The sequence below is a fragment of the Hirundo rustica genome, chromosome 1, assembly GCF_015227805.2.
Source record: "Hirundo rustica isolate bHirRus1 chromosome 1, bHirRus1.pri.v3, whole genome shotgun sequence".
Classification (NCBI taxonomy): domain Eukaryota; kingdom Metazoa; phylum Chordata; class Aves; order Passeriformes; family Hirundinidae; genus Hirundo; species Hirundo rustica.
Genome location: NC_053450.1, coordinates 98,399,069 through 98,414,367, shown reverse-complemented (window position 1 = coordinate 98,414,367; position 15,299 = coordinate 98,399,069). Strand labels below are relative to the sequence as shown.

The 15,299-nt window shown below is 41.2% G+C and overlaps 1 protein-coding gene across 3 annotated transcripts in view; it reads right to left on the bottom strand.

The window, feature by feature from the left end:
- The window catches only part of TNS3 (tensin 3), a 238,915-nt gene that overhangs the window by 140,133 nt on the left and 83,483 nt on the right, over positions 1 to 15,299 (bottom strand). For all 3 annotated transcript variants that reach the window (XM_040081081.1, XM_040081145.2, XM_040081154.2), the window contains exons 9-11: positions 6,718 to 6,830; positions 3,544 to 3,604; positions 3,308 to 3,383 (exon numbers count right to left, since the gene is read on the bottom strand). In XM_040081081.1, coding sequence (XP_039937015.1) covers positions 3,308 to 3,383; positions 3,544 to 3,604; positions 6,718 to 6,830 — 250 coding nt within the window. The remainder of the gene's footprint in view (positions 1 to 3,307; positions 3,384 to 3,543; positions 3,605 to 6,717; positions 6,831 to 15,299) is intronic.

Sequence of the window (15,299 nt, the reverse complement as noted above, 5' to 3'; positions counted from 1 at the left end):
TTTCTTCAGACTTCTCTGGAGCAAGGAGAAATCTCTGCTGGGTCCCTGATAAGAGCTATGGGCATCATTTGGGCCAAAGCCACCCCGATTTACACTGAGAGCTGGGCTGAGAAGGCATTTATGATCCTGCCTGTCTTTTGTGATTCCAGACTGCCTGAGTACTCCAATCTCTGATGTTTCTGTGAGTTCTTCCTCCCTCATCAGCGCGGCCTTGAACATCTAACACCACGAGCTACAGAGAGAGAAACAAAGACTCTGAGCAGATTTAACTCTTTCTTAGCAACATGAAGCTTCCAGAGCTTAGCCTTTCTCTGAGAGAGTCAAAGACAAGGTGAACATAAAGAACAACAGCATTAAGTCAGTAGAGCAAGAGTGAAAAGAATATTAGGACAGAGGGTTGAAGAGTTATTTGTTCTATTCTTACTTGAGCCATGGAAATGAACTCTATATTTAGATCATTCCTTTAAATCATGGGAAAGATATGCATTTGGGGAGATGATTGTTTTAATTTGTGTATAGATTCGAGCAAAAGTGTTTGTGATGAACTAAGTAATATCCTATAAGATGCTTGAACAGAGATAAAGATGAGAAGCCCCCTGCGCCAGTGAAGAAGTGAAAAGATATCTCTGTACCTTGAAGTGAAGAATCCTTTGCTTTGGAGTTACTTATCTTTAAAAGGTAACACCCCAGTATGCAAAAGTCTAAGACCCTTAAGCAGCTTGGAAAACTGCTCCTGGGTCACAGAGGCAGGTTTCTCCACTCAGTTGTTTTTGTGACAGCTTAAAACCCACAAGAGAACTGTTCTAAATTGTCAGTGGTATCCAGGACTCTAAAAGATACTCTTCCCCTAATGAACTGATGAAAGACTATTGTCAAATAGTAAAACTGACTGAATATTACAAGTTTTGTTTCTTTATGTTGTTTTGTAAGAAAGTGAACAGTTTGTAAGGGGAGGGAAGAGTGTTTTTGAAGTTTCATTCCATATTAGGGTTTTTTCCAACTTTTTTTTCTATTCTTTTAGTGTATGTTAATAAAACTATTTGTTAATTTTAAGGTTGAGCCTGCTTTTTTTTTTTTTTCCCTAGTCCCTCTCCCACAGAAAGAGTAAGTACCAAGACCAAAATTTAGTGAATGTGAAACCACTACATTAATTGTTTCTGCCCGTTTTGAAATTAAAACTATGACAGTGTTCCACTTGTCTCAGTGCAGTAATAGATCACCCTTGTTAAGATACAAGACACTCCTTATCCTTGACAAGAGTTGTCTCCAGAGGCTGAGACACTGTCCTCTTCCCAATTCCAATGTACACATTCCAGGACAGGGATCCCAGTTGCTTGGCTACACTACCATCTGGTTTCATATCATGGGCCACAATATCCCAGCATCGGACTAGCCACGTCACCAGGGGCTACCCAGCTCGTGGCTGAAATCCTTACCCAGAGCTCATAGCTCACCCAGGGACAGGGATCAGGTGATTATCTCTAGCTCTGCTTCTTCCTCTTGTGGAGTGCCCTACTGCTTCTTCATCACTCATTATGCCAACTAATTCAGTCTTGGATTTCTTCTTCTGTATAGGGGCAAATGCTACCAGCATGTTGTTCCCGTGGTTTAGCTGCAATTTGAGTGGCCAACAGTGCCTACTGATCTGCTTTCCTCCCTTCACCCTGAGGGTGTTGTCTGGTAATGAGCAATGTCCAATAAACAACAGCCAGAGCCCAGCACATTGCATAACTTCACGCCTCTCTGGAACTGCCACAGCATTTTTTCTTTTGCATATTTTATCACTTCAACAGAGTCTTGTAGTTGTTCAGGGGTGAACTTAAAATAGTCCTTCAGAAGCTGGCTCATTTTCTCCTACCTTGCGTGTCACTCATGACAACCCACCCTCGAGGCAGATCTCTGAAAGACCCTCCTAAAAATCTCCTGTAACTTTTAACATGACGTGGCCCAGACTGAGGAGAGCTGGCAGACCTAGCCACAAGAACATGCTTTCCTAAATACCTGTGGAGAAATCAAAATTCTCAAAAAACTGTTGTAACAGGTTTGAGAGAGAAAAAGGAGGTGAAAAGCTGGGGAAAATCATTCTCCTGTGTTCCCCCCACAAACTGGGTATTATTAATGGACCCCCAAAGGTAGTGCTGGAGGTAAGGGCAGGAGAGCAGCACTCAATACACATCCCAAATGACCCTCATTGTCCTTGAGGTCACTACATCATAAGTTGGTATCACACAGTGCATCAACAAAACAATCCCGATCCCTCTCCTTGATCTGAAAAATACCATGAGGTATGAAAATACATACAGTTAGGTACCACACCACATGGACAAACCAAGCAACATTGTGACCAGTGGCTCTGGACCTAATGCAACAAAATGTCTAGATGAAATTTGTTTCAAACTCACTCTGGGCAGACCTGTTGCTATCCTAACTCTTTATACCTCACACTGGATGCCAAATAAGGGTATTGTGGTTCAGGAATGCTGTTTTCCAATTTAGTGTTCCCACTGAAACACTCCAAACTACACACGCTGCTCAGACACTACCCCCCCCCCCCCCGCCACCCCGCCCCGCCGCAGCAAGTTGGAGAGGAGAATTGGACACACAAACAGGAACAGCAACAATACAAATGACAGAGGGTACAAGTAAACAAAACTCAGACAATTCACACATGACTGCTCACAGACCTCTCCCCTTCTTCCTCCTCCCTACCTCCCAGAAACCCCAGCAATAACCAAGCACTTTCTCCTCCATGCTATCTGACCAGAAAGGAAGCCCTTCCCCTGTCCCTGAAAAATAATGTGAGGTGATACAAAATAACCTTTGGGTCCAAACCATGCCCCTCTGACTACTGCAAAATTTAACTCTATGCCAGCCAGACTTCAGACCTTATCAATTACTTGGTATCACACTTCCTTGAGTGCCTGAACAACTTAGAATTACTTAGGTATTTTCTTTATAGCAGGTAGTTTTACAGTTCTGCACACAGCCTGACAAATTATAGGACAAGATATTTTAATGCCAAATTACAAATACTCCCCACCAGTAATCTTTATAAAGAAAAGAACAATACAGGCCTTACTGGACTTGGTGATCCTATTAAAAGAGAATGCTGAGAGCTATTGTTTTGAAAATTATTTCCTCCTAAAAACCCTTTACAAGAGTTTTTATTCCCATGAAAGCCAAAGATGATGACTGTAGTATGTCCAGGCATTTTAACAAATAATTTTTTTTACAAGAACACAAAACAAGTCCAAGATGTAAATTAAATATCACATCAATAGATTTTCATTTGATACAATTAACTCACCATAATATCTCCCTTCAAAAGCTGGGCAGGGTCTATAGCAATGCAGATTCGACTTTGACTTTCTGACCCTATGCTACTTAACAGGAGAAAAAAAAAATAAAATACATGGTTTAAAGACAAAAAACCACCAAACAAACAAGAAACCCACAAAGAAAACTAAAAAAGGCTATGTATTTCTGCAATCAGGAAAAACTAAATCCTAAATTCAAACACAATGGAAAATGCTTACAACTTACTATATTCCAGATGTATAAACTGGTTGCATAGCCTGATATAACTTCAGGAAAGGCCGACAAGCTGAAAAGAAGCCAACACAAAAGGGTGTTTTCTAATATTCAGATATAGAAAAACAATTACAACTAGGAAGCTTCATGCACATCCAGACAGAGCAAAACGGCACACAAGCAGCAATGCTGAGCTGCCAAAATACCCTTCAAAGCAAGATTGGCTAAAAGGTTTTATTTTATTTTATTTTATTTTATTTTATTTTATTTTATTTTATTTTATTTTAGACAAGTTCTGAATTCAATAGGGAGGGACTTTAAAGGGTTCTAGTAAGGAAGGAAACAAATTCTGCAAGAAAACAAAATTATTAATGGAAGAATGATAATGGCCAAAAGAAAGTAAATCCCCAATATAAAATAAAAACATTATCAAAACAAATTATTTGATCTTCAGTTTTGTTTCAAAATTAATAAGGCCCTTAAATTTCTACCTAGAGCAAACAATACCCAAACTTTATTAAAACAGTTTATCATGGGTTGGCACAATTTTCTTTTCTGGTTATAGAGAAATGTGAGATGTTTTTCCCTGCCCTGACTGTAGAGTGGTTTTTGGCGGGAGGACAGGAACCTATCAAAAAGCTGGCTGGGATATTGGCAGCTAGGTTGACCAATGGGAAATGTCGATGCGAATTTGGAAGGCACATTTAAAACTAATCTGCTCTCCCTCACTTTGGAATCAGCCATGAGGTAACATCATAGGCAGCGGGCAGGCCTGGGTCAGACCGTGCTGCCTCTCTGAGTGGCTGGGCCAGGCCTGGCCTGGCCTCTGAGAGCTGCTGCCCACATGGAGAGTGGGGGGAGCCCAGGTCAGGCCTCCTGTTGCCAGCTGGGCAGCTGGGCCAGGCCCGGCTGGGCTTCTGAGAACTGCTGCCCACATGGAGAGCAGGGTCCTGGTCAGGCCCCACTGCTCTCTGGACGGCTGGGCTGAACCCATCTGAGCTTCTGAGAGCTGCTGCCTGCATGGGAGTAGCCCGGCTGAAGCCTTTTTACAGCATTGTGGTAGCTCTGAGCCGGACCGCCATGGATGACACCGAGGGGTGGAAAAAAGGACATCTACTAGCTTCCTCCATCAGCACAGCTTTGCATTTCCTTCAGCCTCATGCAGCCCGGCGCTTACACATGGGCCTTGCAGGCCCAGGTGGATTTAACCCTTTCCTAGCAATATGGAACTTTTAAAGCACAATTCTTCCTTGAGAGAAAGAAGGAAGAAAACAGAGGGTATGTGGAACAGACACCAAATGAAGTCAGTTAGATTAGAAGTGAAAGAACTAATAATATTGGAAGAGGATTGAAGAAGTGGACATTTTTAACCAGACTTCTCTAAGGTAAACTATGGAGAAATAGACTGTTCTTCGCAGCATCTTAGTGTCATTGGGTAGAATGCTATTCTAATCAAAATTGAGGACTGATGTAACTGAGATTTATTTGGGAACTTTAAAGCCGCTCCTGGGTTAAAAGGAGCTCTCAGCCTTTGAGACAAAGATGATTTTAGACTAGAAGAAGTATTTGTAAATAGTACCCCAGATACACTGAGAAGCTTTGCTGATAGAACATCACAGTCTGCGAAAACTCCAGGCGGCAGTAGATGTGTGACATTGGGAGCACTGGACTGTTTTGTCTTGTGGCAAACATCTTCTAAAAAAATCTTAGAGAGGCTCTTCTCCTAAAAGTAATGAGTAATTATGTCTAAATAGTGAAACTAAAAATCTCAAGTTGTGTCTTTCTATGTTGTTCAATAAGAAAGTTAATCGTTTGTAAGAGGAGAAAAGTGTGTTCTGAAGTGTCATTCTGTTTTAAAGTTTTCTTTTTCTCTTTTTTTTTTTTTTTCATTCTTTTAGTGTGTGTTAATAAAACTATTTTTTTGCTCATTTTTAAGCTTAAGCCTGCTTTGTTTTTTTCTCCTAATCTCTCCCTCCCACAAAAAGAGAATAAATACTAAAACCCCTACACAGTTACTTTAGAAATAAAATCAGACTAAACAACGACAATATAATCATTGCAAATTCATGCAAATATATTACAAAAGACCTTTGGATAATAAAAATGCAGGAAGACAAAACTGTTATTTAATCATAAATCCTTAAGACCTCCAAGTTCATCAAGTCCAACGATTAAAGTTGGATTCCTTTACTGTGCTCTAGCACATTATCTCATTTTATCATTTTAATTATAAAGCCACTTAGGATAACAAGCCATGCTAGTAGCACTGGTGAGGCCACACCTCAACTACTGTGTTCAGTTCTGTGCCATTCACTTCAAGAAACACATTGGAGTACAGTAGTGTGTCCAGAAAAGTCAAGGGAGATGGTGAAGAGTCTCCATACATGTCCTGTGAGGAGTGGCTGAGGGAGCTGGATTGTCTAAGCTGGAGAAAAGGAGGCTCAGGGAAACCCTATCATTCCCTATAACTGCCAGAAAGAAGATTGTAGCAAGGTGGGAGTCAGCCTCTTCTCCTGGACAACTAATGATACAATAAGAGGACATAGCCTCAAGCTGCACAGAGAAGATTCCTTTTGGACAGCGGGAAGAATTTTTTCACTGAAAGTGTTGTTAGACTTTGGAATAGAATGCCCAGAGAGGTGGTGGAGTCACCATCCCTGTAGGTGTTCAAGGAATTACTGGACATGGCACTTAGTGCCATGATCTAGTTGACAAAGTGATGATGCATCAAAGGTTGGACTCGACGATCTTGGAGGTCCTTTTCAAAACAATGATTCTGTGTAATTCTGTAAGTACACCCTATCCAAACAGCTTTTCCACACAAAATCCAATCTCAAAACAGAAAAGAGATTATATTTATAATCATTTTCCAAAACAAAGAGGAAATGACTGTGAAACCTGACCAGATTCTCAGATCCTCTGCAGTAATAGAGACCACAACTGTTCAGAGAGAGGCAGACATAAATATTGTCAACTATTCATTTAACAAAGAACAAGAAATTAATTTCACCTGCTCCAAATTTTACTCTAAAAATGCTTCTCTTCTGGTTACTTTATTGGGAATATTTGGATGGATATCAAGAAGATATTAATTTTATTTTGTGGTTCATGCAGGCTTTCTAGAAAGTTCCAAAATGAAACAAGATTTTGATCCTACACCTGAATAGGAAAAATTAGGTCATTTACCTCCCCCAGCATCTAAGTTTGGGATGTCACGAAGGATAACGTAGTGCAGGAAAAGAGGGGTTGGATTCATTTTCACAGATCCAGACAGAAGGCCACTTAAGAACTGCACATATCTGAAAACAAAAAGTTTATCTGAATTACATAAAACCACTAATACCAGGGAAATACATTATTTACACAATGGTATTTCCAGATTATGGGTAATGAATAGCATTGTGACAATGCACATAACTCCAAAATAATAATCTTCACAAAACAGCATGACAAGACACTTTAATTTACCACTGTATTAAACTCATGGCTGTTGCATTACTATTGTTGATATCTTTATTTTAGCAATTTACATTACTACTCTAAGTAAGAAACAAAGTAGAAGAGACGATAAAGTTCATTGTTTTAGTACACATTCCTAGTTTACTGTAGTCTTAAATGTCTTTCACAGCAGCATGGTATGGGTCCCATCCAATTTACAGTGAAGTTATCTTCATTAAAACAAGAGCAAGAAGTCCCCTTGTCAGAAATTTTAACATTAAGGGCAATGCAGTTAAATAGCATCTTCATAATGAGAAGTGATCTCAATTCAGCACAAAACAAGAGGAAAACTACCACAGCAATGTGAAAATTATTCTGTTTCTGAGATTTAATACATGGATTTAATACATGGTTTCATTAGAAAATACATGCAAGTAAACATCACTGCAGTGCCTTTAATTTTTTCACTGGGTTTGAGTCCCTTTTTCTTCTATGCCTATGAGAAGACCTTCATTTAACTTTTTTTTCAGGAATATATACACGAAAAACATCTCTTTTTCACCTTTATGAACTGATCTCGTTAACTGAACTCCTGGCAACACCACAACTATAGATATCCTGCTGGGTGACATCTGCTTTACTATCCCAGAATGGGCATTGTGGTGATTTAAAATAGATTTCATTTTACAGAGAGCTTGCAAAGCTCAATTTATTTTAAATGTTAATAAAACACAACTTTTTTTGTTGTTGTTGTTTTCTCCTTCAATCTTTCTGAAAGGATTTGGTACATCAAAAGCACAGATTTTGCAAACTGAAACACCTAACATGACAAAAAAACAATGTGTTAAACTGTTTTGCCAGTGACCTCTCATGACTTCAATGAATTAGTTTATTAATATCAGTGTGAACATTTTCTCTCTACCAGCTTTTAATTATTACAAACATTTGACTGAATTTTTGAAAACCTTTCTCAAGGCAGTACATTTAAGGGGCCTATAGACAGTTGGCTTATTTTTGAGAAGAACATTCAAAGATTTATCCTGAATGTTTATAACAAATTTTTTTCATATGAAGGGTCTCTATCTGCATTTCTCATTTGGACAAATCTTCAACTGCTTACCTGAGAATGGATTCAAAATAGATCTGGTCTATAGTTACTTTTCTTGCCACTGGTACAACACCCAACTTGCAGCAGGGAAAAACTAAGTGACTTAATAGTCACAGTTTATTTTTATCTGGACAAGATTTAGTGCAGAAAAGGATTCAAAATGTGAAAAATGGGTGTATTTTCATATTTTACAATTTTGAGATCCACTTAAACTACACCCATTTATACATTAACTGGGTTTTAACAAGGATATCATTAATTAATTACCCAGCACTGGTTTCTGAGAAAAAGCATATTAAAAGCACTGACCAATCAGAATGGGAACAGAGGAGTATAAAATTATCCGCAAATATTAAGACAGTTGGTTTTCCTTTCTCTGCAATAAGATCACTGGCCACAGCCAGGCCAGGCAAAGGTAGAAGAGGTGAGATTCAGGAGAACAGTTCTGACAGTTTGGAAAACCACCTCTATTCTCATGAGAAATGATCCTCCAAAGTATGTGTATGTGTCTGAAGATGGTAAGGGCAGCTCAAGTTCAGTGGTGGTGAGCAAAGATGTTAACTCCATCAGTCAAGAAGCAAACTGAGTATCTCAGAGGCCCTCCCCCTGCAGTTATGCCCAGCAGAATTAAGCAAGTGCCCTTGAAGGGGGTGTAGGAAATCATTTGTACCTATTTAACATGTAGTTTTAGGGTTTCCTTACAGCTCACTTAAGCTAGTAGCTGTCGCTAGAGGACACAAAGAGAAAATGATACACACTCTTTGACTCCAAGAAGAAGGCTGAAGGACTTCTTTATTTACAAAAACCTCGCTTATATAGATTTTGAAGAATGACCAGGGATTGGAGAACAAGGTTACCGCCTCTCCCTCCCACTGACCAGGCTAGAACTCAATCAGTTGACTCTCATCAGAAGGGAATGTGGAAAATATGATGTTTACAGAACATACTGTGAGAATTCAGCAACAGAGCTGTAAACATCTCACAAAAGCTCACATAATATAGCAACAAGTAGCTACTGGAGCTTCCTGTCAAACAGTTGAAAAACTGCCCTGATGCACAAGTCACAGGTTGTTGTAGAGATTCCTGGCTCTCAATGAAGTATGCCTACTGTCTAGGGCTTCTGGATGGGAAAATTAACAATTAAAGGAAAAACAATTTACTTTGGCTGCTATGGTTCACACTTCTCTGTCTGGTATGCAGCATTCTCAAATCCTTATTATTGAAATGTGATACATATATATGCAAGCTGAAACAAAACTGAAACAAAAAAAAAATGCCAATCAACTTGTACTTATGAAGAGTTTATCTCAAGTCTAATGGAATGTTGTGTTACTGTTTTTCAAGTTGAAAGAAACTGTGCATGTCATTAATGGGTTGAAAAAGTAACTGGTAAGTTTTTATTTAGAGAGAAACAGAACCAACCACCTTACACTGGTTGTTATTACTGATTTCTCTTTTTAATTACTAGCAAATTCTTATACCTTAAACAACTTCTAAACAACCTACTGCATACACACGGATTAAGAAAAAAAAAAAACCACAACAGTAATTAACAAATCAAACCCAGATGATATTTTATATTTCTAAAAGATTCACCTATATAACAATTACTCATTTGATGGATATCAGTCTCTTTTGGTACTGAATCCTTCAATTACCTGTCATGGAAACAAGGTCCATAGTGAACCCAAGAACTATTCACTTTCCAAAGGTGTTACAGTGTATTAATTTGGTTTATATTGTGTTTCATTTTTATATGGGGGTTTGTAATGTTTTCTTTCCTGTTCCCCCTTGGAAACTGTATCACATGGTTTGTTCCTGCTGGCCTGCGCCCAACCCCCACACTGGAATGTAACCCCACTCTGTTCCACTCCCACCTTGTCCCTGATTGGGTAGTGGCTTGTCCCTGCCTCTGGGCCCGTCCCCCCTGGGAAAAAGCCCCAGGACAGCCAGGGCCAGTCTCTCTCTGGCAACGGCCAGGGCGGGAAAGGAGCTCTGGAACAAATAAAGCTATAATTTCCCCCCTCCGGACAAAGAGCAAGCTCTTGCCTTTTGCCATCGACAGTTGTCTGGGTCTCTCTAAAGAACCACCACAGCTGGTGCCTAAACGTGGGGCTCGAAGCCACAAGAGGTTCCCAGAAAGCTGGAAGAACCATGCGTGGAGCACGTGGCCAAGGAATCTCATGCAGGCACATGAGTCACGAAGCGTAGCCCACCCATGCAGAGAGACAGACCCATCAGGCTTGGTGTTCACTGTAGAGTCTCCGAAACACAGGATTCCACAGGCCAGGGCTGTAGCTTTTTCCTTTGGACTTAAAAAACCCATCAGAGTGCTGCGAAGAAGCCCCACGAATGGCAGGCTGCTCCCAGAGAAGGTGACCACATGTTCATGGAAAGCCGACCCTGGGAACCAAGACTGGAAGCTCTTTTTGCACCAAAAAGGGTCAGCCTTAGGTGTGGAGAATCTTTCTGTGGAGAATTTTTCTGATGCATGGCTGCACAGCAAGGGCCATGATACTGTTAAGTCGGTTGGAATGTAACTATGTCTATGTGGTGTACGTGATGATTAACAAGGATATAATATCCTTGAGCACTAGAATGATACAACAACAAGGGTGTTGTTAGTACAAAAATGCTGAAAAATGCTAGGCTAAGGAACTGAAAATGCTAGATTAAGAAGATTGTAACCGCAAGGCTGATTACAGAAAGAACATGCGTCAAAATATCATAAGCCAATCATGAGCTATAGTTTTGTAATATGTATGAACTAATTATTGACACTATATATTTGCTATTAATCTAAATAAAGCTGAGACTTGTTGATCATCATCGGATGTGGCTTGTCTCCCGTTGTTTTCCGACAAATGGTGACCCCGACGTGATCCACGACTGGGAACAACGTAGGGTTCGGGTCCTGCAAGCAGAAGGACGGCTTAAGAGCAACAGAACCTGGGAGTGCTCCGTGCCCTAAGCGACCACAGAGGTGGGCTTAGCCGATACGTGCTGCCGAGACCTGGAGAAGCTGCAACAGCGCTGACATAATTATAGACAGGCAAGCAGCAAATGATTTATTTACAGCGTTCTTGCAGAAACGCCAAATTAAAGGATTAAATTTAGGAAAAGAGTTACCTAAACTTTTAGAATATGGTTATTCTCAAGGGTTTTTTTATTAACCCTCATACTGTTCATGAGTTAGTGGAATGGAGATGATTTGGAGATAAGCTATGGGAGCTCATATTAGACGATGATAAGACAGCCAAGAAAATGAGCAAACTATGGAGGGTGGTACATAATGAGTTGTTGTTATGTCAGGCAGAAAAAAGGGCAGCTCGAGAAGTAGTATCAGCTCAGGAAAAGAATAAAGATTATAATCCCTTCTTAGGCGCTAGTACCCCTAATCCTCCCGTATTCACTACCATACATTTACCAGCCTCAGCACCTCCTCTGGCAGAAGTAGAATCTAGACAGGGAGCCAACAACATAAGGGAGCCTCCATGCAGCCCCGAGAATGCTACCCCCGTATTGCCTCAGGTGGCCATGTTCCCAGATAGCCAAGAGCCTATCCCTGGGGCAGAATCTGACCTTGCGGGGGCTATGGCAAGGGAACGCCGCGAAGTGTAGGCAGCCTTGGTTCGGCAAGGCGCTGAGCAGGGTGATAAAGATATGCTGGAAGCTGCCTCTGATTGTTTGGCTTTTCCAGTTACTTTTACGCCAAATCCAGCAGGAGGTTTGCAAGCAACAGTTACAGTTTTAGATTAGAAAATGTTAGCGCAGCTGCGCTCTACAGTTGAGCAATATGGGGTTACTAGTGAGCCTGCAAAACAAATGTAAGAGTATCTTTTTAATGCTCATGTCTTGTTGCCAGCAGATATAAAAGGGATAGCCCGACTCATTTTTACGCAACATCAACATTTGTTATTTACTGCACATTGGCAGGCAGAAGCACAAGCCTCAGCGGCTGTGCAAAAGGGACAAAGTGATCTACTACAAGGTATAACGTTAGATGAATTGTTAGGGCTAGGACCCTATCAAAGAATGGAGGCTCAAGCCCTTATGGGACCAGACAAGTGTCGAGAGGCTATAGCAGTAGCAAGAAGAGCCATCGACAAGGTTAAAGCTCCAGGGGGATTACCCATATATATGGGAATCAAGCAGAGTCGTGAGGAAACCTTGGGGTCCTTTGTAGACAAGGTAGCAGAAGCCATAGATAGAGCAGGTGTTCAAGATTACATGAAAGGGGCATTGTTAAAACAGTGTGTTTTACAAAATAGCAATTCACACACTAGATCAATGATAAATACTATGGCAGGGGATTGGTCAATAGCTGATTTATTAGAAAAGGCAGCAACTGTGCCATCAAGAACGCAGGCATTTTTAGTTGATGCTATAAAACAATTAGGGCTCGGATTACAAGAGCAGGCAAAAGCTTCTGAGACGCAGGTAATGGCAGCTCTTGCTCCTCCTCAAGTAGCAACGGCTAGCACTGGTCCTCGCACCCCACCTTCTAGTGCTCGCATGAAATGTTTTTGTTGCAGAAGTAGCGGACATATCTGAAGAGAGTATAATGCTGCAGGGGTTTGGTGTGCAAAATGCCGCGTTGACACACATAACACCAGCGCCTGTCGACGGAGGTCGGGAAACTTGAGGAGCAGCGCGAACAGTTGCCGCGCCGGGACACAAGTAGCGGCTGCAATGTCAACAAACAACTGCGACCAGCCACCAGCGGGAGCCTCGGCATGGACGTGGCAGCCACAGTAGATGTCACTATAATGACCACAAATCCTCTCAAGATCCCCACGAGACTTATAGGACCTATTATAATCAATGGACAACCAGTAGGTGGACTTTTGCTAGGGCGCTCTTCCACGACTATGCTAGGATTGTTTGTTTTACCTGGCAGCTGCCACAACAGTGACTGGAGTAGGAGGAATGACTCTAGCTAGTCGAACACCGACGCTCACTGTAGTCATTGATGGGAAATATGCACAAGCATCCTTTTCAATTACACCACTTCCACCTACAGTACAGTGTTTAATTGGACGAGATGTGTTGGCACAACTTGGTATTGTTCTCACCAATGATCACCCTTTGGGATAATGGCTGCTGCTTGGACTTTCCCCATTCCTCTCACCTGGAATACAAATACTCCAGTGTGGGTTAAGCAGTGGCCATTGAAAGGGGAAAGCTTACAACACGCACATGCCTTAGTACAAGAGCAACTTCAACAAGGTCACCTGAAACTGTCTACCAGCCCATGGAACACCCCTATATTTGTCATAAAGAAAAAATCTGGAAAATATCGACTGCTTCACGACCTTCATGCAGTGAACGCCCAAATGGAACCAATGGGAGCTCTTCAACCAGGTTTGCCTAACCCAGCTATGTTGCCTCAACATTGGCCTTTGTTAATAGTGGACTTAAAAGACTGTTTTTTCACTATAGCATTGCATCCTCAAGATACACCTAGGTTTGCTTTTACGTTACCAGCTGTAAATCGTCAGCACCCCGATCAAAGGTTTGAATGGACTGTGTTACCTCAAGGCATGCGCAACAGCCCCACCTTGTGTCAACTTTTTGTTAATTCTGCCCTACAACCTCTAAGGCAGCAGTGGCCTCAAGTTATCATTTATCATTACATAGATGACCTTTTGTTTGCACAACCTCAGCCCTTTTCGGATTTACAAATTCACCAAATTCAACAGACTCTTGCTAAACAAGCTCTGATTGTAGCCCCTGAAAAAATCCAGCTATCTTCTCCATGGAAGTATTTAGGATGGATTTTAACAGAACAGACGGTTACTCCCCAAAAGCTGCAATTTCATCACAACATTACTACATTACATGATGCACAAAAACTGTTAGGGGATTTACAGTAGCTCAGGCCTATAGTTGGAATTCCCAACGAACTAATTGATCAGTTACGTCCTTTGCTGAAAGGGACTGACCCCACACAACAAGTGACTGTTTCCCTTCAACAGCAGCAGGTAATTCAACTCATTGCTGAGTGCATTTTACAGGGCCAGGTTCGCCAGAGAACTTTAGATCTTCCTGTTGACTTAGCCATATGGCTGGGCCCCACTCATTTTATGGGTGCATTGGTCCAGCATCTCAAGAGAACGGGAGAACAATGGGTGCTGGAATGGGTTATGCCTCCACTACAACAACAAAAGACTATATGGCAAAAAATTGAGCTATTGAGTCTACTTATCAAGAAAGGACGTCAACGTGTAGTACAAGTTATGGGTTTGGAGCCTGATACCATTTTTCTGCCACTGCAACGAGATACATTAGATTGGTATTTGGTTAATTCTGCTGAATTACAGGAAGCGCTATTAGGCAGAACTAGTACTATCGCACCTAATAACAGCAAGCCTCCACTGAAATGGGTAAGGATGCAGAAATGGATGTTAGTTCCTAAAAGAAGTGACAGGCCCATACCGGGAGCACTTACTGTATATAGAGATGCCAGAAAGAAATCCCGTAAGGCTGCCATTATATGGCAGAAAGAAGGGTCTTGGGAAAAAAAAATGCTGTCAGCAGAAGAAGCCGATACTTTGCAGACACTAGAGCTCTTTGCTGTGGTCTGGGCAATATCTCATTTCAGAGAACCAATTAATGTAGTGACTGATTCACTATATGTGGCAGGTGTTGTTGCACGAATAGAAGATGCCTTTATCAAAGAAGTATGAAATCAGAGACTCTATCAGCTTTTGATGCAGTTGAATAAAGCTTTGCACCAGCGAGAACAACCCTATGCAGTAATTCATATTCAGAGTCATAAATGGAACATTGGTTTAGGAGAAGGAAATCAGCGAGCTGATGAACTAGTATCTACAGCCATAACCGTGCCATTGCCTCAACATGTGTTAGCACGAGAGGCTCACTCCATTTTCCATCAGAACACAAAAGGACTTCAGAAAGAATTCCACATTTCACATGCAGAAGCCACTGCAATTGTTAGAAGCTGTCCCATATGCTGTCACCATAATGGAGGTTTAGGGCTAGGGACAGGGGTTAATCCTCGTGGAGTAATGGCCAATGAACTGTGGCAAGCAGATGTCACGCATGTTAATAGTTTTGGTCGCCTGAAATATGTTCATGTGACAATTGATACATACAGTCATTATATTTGGGCTACGCCTCAGTCAGGTGAAAGGGCTATTCATGTAATTAGACATTTAACTAGTTGTTTTGCAGTCATGGGAGTTTGTCGACAGCTAAA